Source organism: Artemia sp. Qi Xiang Cuo, chromosome 4, assembly GCF_049724085.1.
Source record: "Artemia sp. Qi Xiang Cuo chromosome 4, ASM4972408v1, whole genome shotgun sequence".
In the NCBI taxonomy this organism is placed as follows: domain Eukaryota; kingdom Metazoa; phylum Arthropoda; class Branchiopoda; order Anostraca; family Artemiidae; genus Artemia; species Artemia sp. Qi Xiang Cuo.
This window is the reverse complement of record NC_142797.1, coordinates 79,027,434-79,042,083: the sequence shown is the minus strand read 5'-3', so window position 1 is coordinate 79,042,083 and position 14,650 is coordinate 79,027,434. Positions and strand designations below refer to the sequence as shown.

At 31.1% G+C, this 14,650-nt stretch overlaps 1 protein-coding gene across 7 annotated transcripts in view; it reads right to left on the bottom strand.

Moving 5' to 3' along the window:
- Positions 1–14,650, bottom strand: part of LOC148953471 (ETS homologous factor-like) — a 75,356-nt gene that overhangs the window by 19,072 nt on the left and 41,634 nt on the right. For all 7 annotated transcript variants that reach the window (XR_016141644.1, XM_089087698.1, XM_089087699.1 and 4 more), the window contains exons 4-6: positions 13,800–13,954; positions 12,079–12,484; positions 6,340–6,453 (exon numbers count right to left, since the gene is read on the bottom strand). Coding sequence is in view for 6 of the 7 variants with exons in the window: in XM_089087698.1 (XP_088943824.1) it covers positions 6,340–6,453; positions 12,079–12,484; positions 13,800–13,954 (675 nt within the window). In the remaining variant the exon portion in view is untranslated. The remainder of the gene's footprint in view (positions 1–6,339; positions 6,454–12,078; positions 12,485–13,799; positions 13,955–14,650) is intronic.

The following is a 14,650-nucleotide window of genomic DNA, read 5'->3' as shown; positions in this document are numbered from 1 at the left end:
TTTTTTTTTTTGCCCACCAAAATTGACCCCCCCCCCTCCCCTGCCCTCAGAAATGGAGGAAGGAGGGACCTCTGAGCCTTGCCCTTGAGGCAGATCCCGTTTATTTTCGATTTTGAATATTCTTGGTTTTCCCTCCAAAATTGACCCCCCCTCCCCTGCCCTCAGAAATGGGGGAACGAAGGGCCTCTAAGCCTTTCCCTTGAGGCAGATCCCATTTATTTTTGATTCTGAGTATTTTTGATTTTCCCTCCAAAATTGACCCCCCCTCCCCTGTCCTCAGAAATGGGGGAACGAAGGGAACGTTAAACTATTTTAAATTGACAACACTGTCCAAACATCACATGTGTATTATACAGTACGCAATCACCCCATCTCCCCCAAAACACTTTTCAGTCATTTCTTGTTAAATTTTTTTATTTCTAAACTATTTGAAATTGACAACACATTGAAGTATTTGCAAATTGGGTGTTTAACAGCTTTCCCTAAAAAACCATTCCTAATTACGCAATTTTACTATCTTTTTTGCAATGCTTAGGAACAGGTGGGAAGCCCCCGCTCTTAATTGCTAATCACCTTAAATTTTTTTCCCCATCGCTAAATACATGCCCCAAAACTATTTTATTCGGAGATTTCATGATAAAAAATTATCTTATCACTAATTAACCCTTTTTTGCAAATGTCAATCAACGCCAAGGAACGTAATTTCCCCGAACACATCAAACTGTTTCCAAGGCAGATTATCTTTTTAAAATGTTCACGCGTAAGTGTAATGTCTCAGGCATGGGTTGCCAAATAACCAGTCTGCTAATCTGTCTTGGAAAGCTGCCAGGGAACGTAAAGGCCGAGAAATAGAACCTCTTACCCTACTGATGCTCTATTATTAAATAAAGGCTTCATAATTACTATTATTATTACCATTATATTATTATTATACTATATTATTATTATTTTATTATATTATTGTATTATTAAATAATTATTATTAAATAATGGCATTCTTCTCTTTGATGAAAACTTCAGTAGTTTTCATCTAAAGTTGAGATACAGAATTTTAATTATCTATAGAATTAATTATCTTTATAATCTTTCAATTTATTAATTAATTATATAAGTAATTATAATTAATTAAATCATAATTACATATAGTTAATTATAATTATAGAATTAATTATATATAATTAATTATCTTTAATTATCATTTAAATTATCTATATAATTTATAAAGTTATTCATGTCATCCTGGTTATAAGTTTTTGTACATCTCTTTGTAACTATTCGTTCAAACAGTCTGACTCTCATAATAGCAAGTTTGAATTTAAAGATAAAGACTTCTTTTTATTTAATCTGGTAGATAAACATTGATTTCATTCTGAGCTAAAGACATATCAGACATATGAGCTAAAATAATATGAAAGAAGTAAATCTTCTAATAGCTGAAAAAGTACTCACTTTTCAATTAAAAATTGATAAATTATTAAAAATTAAATTAAAAGCCAGTTTCAGTTAAAAACCATACATGTTCGTTTCCAACAGAAATAGACTTGACTTTAGTCTAGTGTTGCAGATACGACAAAATTATCTCTCTCTCTGTCTCTCTCTCTCCCTCTCTCTCGCTCTCTCTATTTTTTCAGCCAAATTTGATAACCATAAATAATGAAATCAGAAAAAATAAAATTATGAAAAAAAGGATCATCCTACTTAGACCTCTAGTCTTGTTTATTTTTACAATTTAGAAAATATATAAGGAAATATATATGTGGTTCTGATACCAATAATAAAATGTGGGACTTTCTGCCTTATTTCAAGAGCAAAAATAAAACTTTTTTTCTTACTTGAATTTCATTGGATGATAAAATTGGTGTCTGTGTAAATGCTTTCTTTAGTCTGTGCATATGTTCTCCTTCATTTTAAGGGATCAAGTCATAAATTACTTGTATCTCGGAGGGTTAATAAAAGGGGTTTCCTGAGGAAATAGGGATTAAAATGAATAAAAAACTTCTCTTACACCATATTTTAAAGAGATTTATCCATTTTAAAACATTTTAGTTGAAGAATCTTTGAGCTTATCTTCTTAATGTAGTTTATGACAGGAAACTATCAAGATATGCAGACGACATACTCAAGATGTCGTAGTTGAGAATTTACTTGTAAATCATTTCAAAACCAAGGGGAAATCTCCAGCATTTTTATTTGGGGGGGGGGGGGCAAGAGGGGTTCATATCCGGATAGTCAAGGGGCATGGTCTGTATAATATTTTCCTCCAAATTATTGGGGGGGGGCAACTTCCCCCTCTTGAAACGACACCCCTGTTCAGAACACAAGGTGTGTGGCAGCTGTATTTAGCGACAGATTATGGCATGCAACATATTTTTTCAATATTATTTGTGAAGCAGTTGAGAAGTCTTTCGGTTTACTGTTTATGCTACACTTAGTTGAAATTGCTTCCTCCTATCTAGTTAGTTACTATTTGAGATACGTTGTAATAGGAAGTGAATTTCGACAAAAATGCTATTATATTGGTGAATCTTATTTCGGTATAATTATTTTATTAACTCAACATGATCTTATTTCTCATACTGTGTAATATATAGTAAACAACATATAGTTTTGACTATAGTTTGTTTATGGTTTTTAAACGATGTGATAAAAGAAATTTGGAGTTACAATATGAATTAGTGCGTAATATTAGTAACTTCAGAGTAAGGTTTTTTTTTACACAACGGGGTATTTTTTCGAAATTTCCGATTTGTACAATGAAAACCAAGAAACGATGTTTTTTAAACTTTTTTCTCCTCCTCCCCCCTTGAATTGGTGATTCTGCTTCAGAGATACCAGAAATCTTAAAAATAAGCTTTACATAATTTCGGAGACCACATTGTCTCTTACCATATTTCTTAGATAATTTCGAAGACCACACTGCCTTTCCATGACGATAAATAAATTTCAAATAGTGATAAAATCCCATTAATAGACAGTTATAAATTTCACAAAAAAAACTAGATATTTTGGCCACATTTTTGTTTGTTCTGAGGGGTGTTGAGTTTGTTTATTTTTTTGGTGGCTTGGTTTCAAATATATATTTGGAATTTGGTTTAATTCATTGGATTTGGTTTAATTCATTGGATAGTCCTACATCTTCTTTTTCTTTTCTTTTTTTTTTTGGGGGGGGGGTCTCTTAAAATCTCTTTTTGTTTGGGTCTATTAAATATTTTTTTTCTTCTTTGTTTTGTGTGTATGCGTGTTGGGTCTTTGAAAGGTTGAAATGCATTATATTGAAAATACTTTTCTTCTTTTTTTAGTATTTGTGTCATTTCTGTTTTTCCCATGTTTTTTTTTTTTTCTGGCCATATAGCCTTACGGGCTATGTTAAAGTGTTTTTGTCATAAATTTGTTGGTTGAATAAATTGAATAAATTGGTTGAATAGCATATATGGAAAGGGAAAAAATTGTCTTTATGTGGGATTTCTGGACCTCCATAAAGCGTTCGACAGTGTCGACAAAGAGCTATTGAAGGATTCCCTGTTTAGAATTGGCCTCCCTCATTTGTTTGTGAGGTTGATAGTGAGTATGTATATTTGTGTGAGTGGAATCGTGTTAGTTGGTAACAGGTTTTCTAGGCTTTTTAATATTAAGCTGGGAGTAAAACAGGGTAGCACTCTTTCTCCTAAATTGTTTAATATTCTTATAAATGATTTTGTTGATTTTCTAGAGAATAGAAGGGCTCCGAAAGTTAGTCAAGGGACCCATAAACTATCACTACTATTATTTGCAGATGATATTACTTTGGTGGCTAGTACACCGCAAGATCTGCAGACGCTTCTGACTCTCATAGAAAAATATTTGCAGATGAAAAAATTAAGGCTGAAAGTTGAAAAGAGTGAAGTTGTTATTTTAAAAAAAAGGAAAACAAGTGGCGAAGATAATTGTAGACTTAAATTTAATAATAAGGAACTGAAAGTAATTAAAAGAATAAAATATTTAGGATTTTTTTTATCGGAAAATGGAAGTTTAAAGAGACATGTTGATGAACTAATTAATAGAGATAAAGTTGTCATGTCTGCAATTTTTAGAAATCGGACGATAATGGGAATTAAAAGCCTGAAAATGCATAAAAGAATATTTAATGCAAAAATTTTACGTGTCATATAATATGGAGCAGATATCTGGGGCGGAGAAGTGGCACAAAAGCTGGAGTCCCTGCAGTTCCATCGTTATATAACTGTTGGGGTCACGCCATACAACTCATTCCCAGATTCTGAAAGGTGATATGGACATGTTTTCGTGAAAATTTTGTAGGTCTATCCTCATGCTTAGATGTTGGTTGAAGCTTAGGTGTAAAGAGAGGGGACTAGCACGAACATTTTATTGTTAGGTGTCGAGCTATGTTTCTAACACGTCATGGCCGTCCCAAAAAAGCTCATTGTTAGAAAGAGTGGGAATGCCGTACCTATAGAAGGATGCTCTCGGCTCCCGTGATCTAGTAAGCCAGGTACGATTTATCTTGGAGGGTCAAGAAATTCAGTATTAGCAAGGGCTGGTTTTAAATTCTGCTACATTGAATCATTATAGTCAGGTTAAACCTAGTTTTGGAGAGGAAATTTATTTTAAATTCAATTTACCGGCTATGATTTTATGTCGATGGATTCAGCTTAGGGCGAATTGCCTACCAATCCAGAGCAGGCAAATGGTGTTCGACAGGGGGGTAGTACATCCTGATGGTCGGTATGTGTGTCCTCTTTGTAGGGATGAGGAAGAAGATTTGGACCATTTTCTCCGAAAGTGCCCGGTGCTCTCTGAATTAAGGGAAAAGTACTTACATCGGATTATTTTGTTGCCTCCTAAAATTTTACAAAGTAGTAATCGAACCACAATATTTTGTATTGGTACGTACATAGAGAAGGGATTAGAAAGAAGGAAAAGTTTTTACAATTAATTATTATTAATTATATGGAATTAAACTTATTTTCTCGATAATTTACCATAAGGTATTTTTCGCTATGTATCATGTTAATGTGTGTTTCGTAATTTGTTCTGTTGTGATTTCTTTATTTTTCATAAATTTTTGTGTGTATATGGCTCTTGGGCTTTTGAAATACACGATCTATCTATCTATCTATCTATCTATACAGTGACCGTCATATGCAGTGAAAGTATAACTACTGATGACGGTCACTGCATGTGTGACCGAAATATCTAGTTTTTTGTGAAATTTATCACTGTCTATTAAAAGGATTTTATCCCTATCTGATATTTTATTTATTTACAGTCATTATTCTTACTTTATTAAGGGGGAGGTTTTTTATACAGAGAGACAACTCTTTCCCTAGGGCGGTGCCTGGTTTATTATGAAATTTTATTTAAAAAATTCTTCAGTTCTCTGCTGCATTTTCGTTATAGTTGTATTTTTTTTTTGTTCTTTTTATGTTTCCTATGTCTTTATTTTTTTTTAACCGGATCTTAATATTCATTTTAATATTTTATAGGATTTTGCTATTAACAATTGTATTTCAGTATTCATATTTCATATTCGATTCATTTCTGTTTCGGATCAGAGTTGAAAAATACATTTCTTCGGCCAGTATTATAGTTCTCAACATAAATTCATGGTGGGTCAATTTTTTAGATAGTATTTCCAGTCCATTATGAAATTGACGTACGATATTGAGAGCTGTTAAGATGGATCTGTAAAGCTGCACGTCATGTTTAATTAAAACTTTCCAAATTGACTCATTGATAGGAGGATATACCCTTTTTCAATTTTTGACAAAATTAACTTTGTTTGTTTTTTTTATTTTTTTTTAATGATGTATACAAATAGCAAATGCAGTTAAAAAATATAAAGCAAAACAAATCATTTTTAGAATAGCTAAATATTACCTGTTTATGTATTAGTAAAAATGCAAGTAAAAATAGTAAAACTAGTAAAAAAAACTCTTTTTAGGCATGTATTTAAAATATCTATCTAAAAAAACTCATCTTAGCTGTAGTCATATATTTGTGACACCGACCGCTTTCGAAAATGTCAGTTATCTGGTTTAGTATATGTAAGGCTCTAATATGCCTTCTTTTTTAAGAAGGAGTCTACAAATTGGATGTGCAAAATTTAAATCAATAGTATAAAAAGTATCGATACTTTTTGAAAGTATCAATACTAGGGCAGGATACTTGATAGTATCGATACTTTGGTAGGTACACAAAGCATCACCCAGCTTCAATTTTTATTAGCATAGGATAAATAATAGTATCAATCATTTCTTAGAAGTGAATTTTAGTTAAAGTTTTAATTTTGAGAAAAAATATTTAGGAGTTATATTTTAGACAAATGACTAAGACACTTACCACCTAATTTTTTGACTCTCTTCATTGGTTTGCTAAAACCGAGACTAGATCTTGAAACGGGAGTATCACGCCCTTCATCTGAAATGCTGTCATAATCCTCCGTGCATGCTAGTGCTGAAACAGGATAAAAATGAATTAAATGCGCATTTTGGATTGGGAAATAGACAATTTGCATGGTTTTTTTTTTCTTTAAAGAAATTCAAGAAAATACGCTAAGATAATCAGTCATAACATCCCAAATAAGTTAAAAAGTATTCATCTTATGTTAGCCAAAAGGACCAAGCCCTCCCCCCTCCAATGAAATTGAAGAACTTAAATAAGCAGGTTTCAAAATGGTAAAGTTGGGCTAAAGTGTTTCTAACCGATTAGATATAATTCTTTGCATATATTATTCCGTAAAATTGACGTAAATTCTTGGGGAAAGGAGGGAGGGCTAAAGCCTACTTAAGTTGCAAGAAAAACACTTTGATTCAGATATGAACTGTTTCACTATAGAAAAATATTAAAGAGGGGCAAAATATTCTTTTGTTTGGAAGCACTTTAATTCTCTGTAAAACAAGATTTTCTATTCAAATGATTTCTTGAGAGTTCTCATGAAAATAGAGCGACGAGTTGAGTTCCTAGAAACACTGCAGAAAAAAATACTGGAGGAAAAAACGTTATTTAGTGGAGGAAAGTGGAAGAAGGCAATTTCGAAAAAACTGGTTTCGTATACGTAAAACTGCGATCTACCTTCTTGTCGCTGTAGAAGTCTACAAATTGGGTGCACACAATATTCTATTGAAACTTGAAATTGATATTGAAACTGATTGATTGAAATTGAATATTGAAACTGAATATTGAAACTGAAGTCTACAAATTGGGTTCACACAATATTCTATTGAAACTTGAAATTGATATTGGAACTGATTGATTGAAACTGAAACTGAATATTGAAAGTGAAGTCTACAAATTGGGTGCACACAATATTCTATTGAAACTTGAAATTGATATTGGAACTGATAGATTGAAACTGAAACTGAATATTGAAACTGAAGTCTACAAATTGGGTTCACACAATATTCTATTGAAACTTGAAATTGATATTGGAACTGATTGATTGAAACTGAAACTGAATATTGAAAGTGAAGTCTACAAATTGGGTGCACACAATATTCTATTGAAACTTCGAATGATTTCACTTTAATAATTAACTTTAAAAATATTTTCATATTTTCAAAAGGAGATGAAAGAGCACAAAACTTAGGAAATAGTTGGAAGATACAAGCATAAAAAGTGTAGAAGTTTTCAATACCAATTTAACTACATTCAAGACCAATTTATTTACAATCTGATTTTCATAGCAACTATTGGCAATACAAATGATTTTATTTTAAATAGACTAGATTTTTGTCAACCCAAGAATATTGAAACTGAAGTCTACAAATTGGGTTCACACAATATTCTATTGAAACTTGAAATTGATATTGAAACTGATTGATTGAAATTGAATATTGAAACTGAATATTGAAACTGAAGTCTACAAATTGGGTTCACACAATATTCTATTGAAACTTGAAATTGATATTGGAACTGATTGATTGAAACTGAAACTGAATATTGAAAGTGAAGTCTACAAATTGGGTGCACACAATATTCTATTGAAACTTGAAATTGATATTGTAACTGATTGATTGAAATTGAATATTGAAACTGAATATTGAAACTGAAGTCTACAAATTGGGTTCACACAATATTCTATTGAAACTTGAAATTGATATTGGAACTGATTGATTGAAACTGAAACTGAATATTGAAAGTGAAGTCTACAAATTGGGTGCACACAATATTCTATTGAAACTTGAAATTGATATTGGAACTGATAGATTGAAACTGAAACTGAATATTGAAACTGAAGTCTACAAATTGGGTTCACACAATATTCTATTGAAACTTGAAATTGATATTGGAACTGATTGATTGAAACTGAAACTGAATATTGAAAGTGAAGTCTACAAATTGGGTGCACACAATATTCTATTGAAACTTCGAATGATTTCACTTTAATAATTAACTTTAAAAATATTTTCATATTTTCAAAAGGAGATGAAAGAGCACAAAACTTAGGAAATAGTTGGAAGATACAAGCATAAAAAGTGTAGAAGTTTTCAATACCAATTTAACTACATTCAAGACCAATTTATTTACAATCTGATTTTCATAGCAACTATTGGCAATACAAATGATTTTATTTTAAATAGACTAGATTTTTGTCAACCCAAGAATATTGAAACTGAAGTCTACAAATTGGGTTCACACAATATTCTATTGAAACTTGAAATTGATATTGGAACTGAATGATTGAAACTGAAACTGAATATTGAAAGTGAAGTCTACAAACTTCGAATGATTTCACTTTAATAATTATTAGGATTATTTCACTTTATTATTTCAGTTTTTAAATTTCATGGGAAGACGGCGGGGGCTTCCGACCAGCGCAAAAAGTATCTTTTTAACTGTTTGTGCTGCTACGTGAAGAAATTGCATCCGCACGGTATTTGAAAATACTGTAGGAAACTGGATAAATCGATCAATTTCTACTAGATGACGCTCAGTCCGGACAGCTCATTAAGGAACAAATCATTCAATATTATTTTTAAACAAAACGTCTTTACTTTCCCAGTTGTTGTGAAATCCTTTGCTTAAACCAACTTTTTTTTGGAAAATGATTGAGAAAATTAAAAGGCTCCCCCTGTAGATCTTCAATAGCATTTGTAGTAGGATATTAACCTTTGTCTAAAACTTAGTTCATTTTTCTCCCCATAAATACATATATAAATATCTGTCACATTTTACTGAATTTCGAATTCTGATGAACCACATTTTATAAAATTTATCACTTTTATTTAAATTAAAGTGACTAAAAGTGCTTCAGATATTTTAACTTGCCTGTTTACTCATAATTGATTTTTAGGTTCATAAATCCACGTTTTCTAAAAAAGAAATTTTTTTAGATTTTTAATTCACGATACATGGGGAAAAGCATAAGAAAAAGAAAAAAATTTAAAATTGTAATAGATACGGAAGAATTATTTAAATACAGTATAGATATTCCGGTTTGAAATCTAGAAGAACGATAAAACTAAATGTTGAGAAAAACAAAGCACAACAAAAAAAAAACACAACAAGGCTTTCTTATTTTTCTTTTCATTTTTTTCACCTCTTTTTTTATTTCTTAAAATTATATTGCTCGCTTTCTGTTTTGCGCTCCTGTTGCAAAAGGTCTCCGAACGCAAAATCTAAATATTTAGAGTATAATTGTAGAGTTGAACCCAAACATTATTATAGTCAATAAAAAACGGTTTCAATATATAATAAATAATTATAATAAACCAATAATAAATCAATTTCTTAAAGAAAAATCAAATCTAGAATAAATCAATAATTGTATAAATTATTATTGAATAAATCAATATATAGTATTATATAGAATATATATAAAATTAAATTGAATAAATCAATAAAAGTATTATTGAATAAATCAGTAATGATCAATAATAGAAAACAGGTTGATTCTAAAAAATTGAGACCTTTCATTGAAACTCAGATTTCAGTAGATAAAAATTTTGCTTGTTTTTAATTTTTTCAATTTGATGGGTAATACTGTACCGTCAGTGGTTCTAACAGCTTTCAATTCTCATTAGACCTTTATTAAGGGAAAGTGTTTCCTCTGTTATTTGTTTCTGTTTATTTTCGCTAGTGAATCGTTGTTTGTGAATCGTTGTTTGTGAATGTCTAGTTACTTTTTCTTGACTTCTTCTCTGAAGTAAAAAGCACTTTAGCTCACTTAATTTGTTTAAGTGACGTTCTGGTAATTTTCCCTTTGCAGGAATAAAGAGAGTTTGATTTACGTATTAATTCAACTTTCCATTCCTACATTCCCATTATCTCGTATCTATTTATTTCTTGAACACGACCAATACACAATTATATCCATGATTCTTATAATCGCTATCTTATACACCTCTTTTTTTATATTTCTCTGTTAACTTACTGGCTTTAGTTTCCTTTTTGATTTTGTGCACCTCTTTTGTATCTCTTTTGTGTATCTCTGTATGTAGTTTTTGCATCTCTTTTACTTTGTTACTTTATTCTCGTTTCTATCTGGCTCGTTTCTGTAATTTTTATTGAGTCTCCTCCCTCAATATAACCAGGATGCACATAGTGTTTTTAATTTAGTTCAAAATACCCCTCAACATTCACTGAAGTTTCATATTGACCCCCTTACTCTTTCCGGACACAACCAGGTCGGAAAATTCCCCCCTTTCCCAATAATAAATCCTGTGTATAAACAATCGAAAAATTGCATTGTTTACAATTTTTCAATAATTTTGCAAAAATATCTTTTCTTGTTAATATTTTATCAGTTATCATCACGTCACGCTTTTCCTTTAATTTTTACTTTTTTTAAATTTACTCCTCCCTCCACATGATTAAATACTAATACTGAGGAGACAAAATTTTTTTGGTGTCCACTTTTACCTTTTTTCTGCGATTTTGTCTTTTAAAATCAGGAGAAACATGGAAACCCTGCTGTTAAAATTTTGCAAACCCAACTAAAGGACCGCCTCTTAGACCCGTTAATAGTCACTTAAAGGTAACTGCCTATATTTCTTTACGTTATGTTCTCTTCTGCATAGCTAATTAGCCGAAATCATATCATTTAGCCTTAAAGCTATACAGATTTTGTTATTCTACTGCCGAGAAATGTCTTTCTATCTGTTCCTTGTCTACGACACAACATATATGTTGTTACTTGTTGTCTTTGTTGTTTTCGTTCTGTTACTTGTACTTGTTACTTGTTCTCTTTGCTGTTTTTGTTCTGTTACTTGAACTTGTTACTTGTTCTCTTTGCCGTTTGCTGATCTATTTTATGCTAGACCATACATGTTTTGTATTGAAACACTTCCTAGAGTGTTCTAATTTTATCAATTAATAGTTTGTTTTATTTTAATAGTTGGTTTAGCATCCTTTCATTTCTGGAGGGTGAAATCCCCCTACTTGAAATATGCACTTAACGTGCTTTAATTTTGGGTGTCGTTTTTGTGCAATTAGCATAAGCAAGTACAGAAACCCTTAATTAAGATTGTTGGTAAAAACAACTTTGGGGTGGGATTCACTTCGAGGAGGCATCGACCCAAAAGCCTCACTGTTAAAAGAAACTACTTGTTTATCAATATTTTTGTTTATAGTTCTTTTTTATCTTCAAATACACGTTTTCATACCTTATTTATTAAAAAAAATCATGACAATTAACGTAGTTTTATTATTCCAAAAATTACTCTTATTTTCGCAATATTTTATTTCTTTTTTTTTTAATCCGTTCCCTTTGATTGTACACAAAATGAAGGGGCTAAGGGATAGTAAAACCAGACTTATTTGCAGTAAACTGTTTTAATTTAAATTAATCAATTAAGTAATTAAATATGTTTTAAATTTCACCTCATTGTTTGCCTTAATTTTACTATTTTAAAAAAGCACAATCAGCTAAATTTGAAGTTTTGTGTAGTTGCGATTAATCTTTTTACTAAAAAATTCCAACCTTAGCTAATTTGGGATTTTTTTTTACCGTATCATATTTCATCCTACACATCTAATCACGTCTAATCTAACTTTAAGTCATGTGAAAACTCTATATGAGATAATTGAAACTTTGTAAAGAGTGATAGACACGCTAAATCGCGTTAAAACTCGACTTACGTTCTATTACCGAAGTTTGGAATGTTTGTGAAGTTCCAGGTATGTCAAACAAGTATCCTGGATATTTTGTATGCCTCTCATTATCATAGCTAATGTTCAAATATTTTGATTGAGAGGTATCCGTTTCGGGAGTCATTTGAGCAATTCCAGGAGCCGCGTGGCTTACATGAGATTCAAAATGTGTATCTGAGCGGTAACTTTGGTCATCACAATCGGTAAATACTAAACCAAAATCTTCAATTTTAATGTCACTTGGATTTAGGGATGTTTCTAGCGGGTCTGTAGTTTTTTGACCTCCAGTAGATGTCGCTAAAACCGTTTGAAAGGCTTGATAGATGGCCATACCATATCGACTGTCTCTTTTGATGAATTCCTCTTGTGGCATTCGTGCCATCTGCAAACCGATCTAAAGAAAGAAGAATTTAATAAGCTTCTTAACATATTCTAATTTGAAATTGGTTTTGATTGTGACTTTCAAAAAGAAGCAGCAAATGAAGAAATTATCGTAAAGTTCAATATAAAATGTTTATTCTAAAATCGCTGCTATTCGTGGGGAGCCTAATAGGCGTCCTCTGGGTAGACTGTATTTTACTTTTTCTGATCCTTTTGTCTTCTACTTTTCTGGTTTTTATCCTTTTTTTTTAGCAAGAATGATATACAGAGCATCCGTTCATTTTATTTCAGATATTGTATATTTTCACGTTGGCTCTCCACTGTATTATAGCAAAAGTTATATAAATTTCGTTTTATTAAACGTTAAACGGTTCATAAATTTCATATCCCAGATATAACAGCAAAATCGAACACGGTGCACAGCAAGTTATAAACAACGGTGCAAGTTATCAGTCACAGCCTTCCTATGACCTTCGCCGCATCATAGTTTAATTCACCTATTTTATTAATTGATGTTTAATTTTTAGGTTTAGTTTTGTTTTGTTTCTGCTTCTTGTTTCTTAATCAATCCACGAGTTCTCGTGTATTTTTGTATGATGTAGGTTATAAATAAATAATTGTTATTGGTTATTATTGTCATTAAGCTAAAGAGAATGTTAACGTTTACAGAGAGTAACCTTACCAAAAATAAATTGTTTATTCATTAGTTTTGGTTAATTGTAACTTAGATAATCTATTATCTCTTCTAACGTTAATTTCTTCATCTCAAAATACCCGCCAATATGAGAACTAATGGACTAGCCTAAATATACCCAAAATTAACCATTCATTTCGGTCTTTGTAAAATATGTAGAAAAAAGATATTTAAACAATCAAAGATTTATCCTGTTAAGTTTTTTCTCGTCTTTTCTTCGTCTTATGCACCAAGTTTAGCGGCAAAAGCATTTAGTGATATCTAATTTACATAGGCATATGTATGAAAAGCTCCGTCCGACAATCTGTTCCCGTATGGATTACAGCCAGTGTAACGTGTTGTCTTTTCTGTAAATTCTTGCTCTTTCGTCCGCCTTGGTGCCGTAACATGAACATATTGCATAGATTTGGAATAAAGGAAGTTTTTTTAAAAGTTGCTGTGGCGAAAGAAATGTTGTCAGATATGAATGTAAGTCAATTTCCACCTAATCATGATCTTGAATCTGTGCTTTTTCCTTTTTTCTCTTGTACTCCAATGTTTTATATTTGTGTTACTAGTGGTTTAGAAATGAAACTGATTGTTGGGCGAAATTAGATAGTTCAGGCGAAATTTAAACATTAGAACACTTACTTACCAGATTAGAAAAGGCATTTATATTAAACTCTTCATAAGTCACACCGAATTTAGAAGCTAGGTCAAAAAGCCAGTCAACCAAGTCGGCTGAGGTCCAGTCTTGAGGTAGTTTTTCTGTCCATCGAACAGTTGACGAACTCTCAGATTGTAACGAAACTGAAAAATAGATTAGAAAAAAAGGAATTATATGAAAATCAACTGAATTATGATGGACAGAATTGTAAATAACTAAACTGTCCAGTTCTTATATAGTTCTGAGCTGGTCAGCTCAGCTCTGAATTGTTCAATTGTAAAAACTGAATTTTAAGATTAAAAAAAAAAGATTTTTCAGACTGTAAGGAAATTAACAATAAGGATGTAAAGAAAGTGATTTTTAGAAAGAAAAACCAGTTGTAATGAACATAACTGTAAAAAAATAAATTATTCAGTTCTCTCGTTATTCAATTATAAATTGTTAAGTACTAAAAAATGGATTGTACCAATTTACAGAAACTCAACTCTTTGGTCTAAAGAAAGCGCAAATTTTGTTACGAAACTGTATTCAAAAAAAGCTGAAGACTAAATAACTGAATGGTTTGGTTCTGTTGCTGTTCAGTTATAAATTACTGAGATACAAAAAAATACAACGTAAGTTCTAAAAATAGCTTAAAAAAATATACCTATTTAAATAATATTCTGCGCAGAAGTAATCACAAATTGCGACTTGTACTTGAAACTGGCAACGACCTTCAGGAAGAAGACGAAAATATTTTTGAAAGAAAATATCTTGAAAGTGTTTTGAAAGTGCGAAAACCAAACTCAAGAGAATAACTATTTTTTAAACCATCTTTTACCAGAAAGACCCTTTAAGTC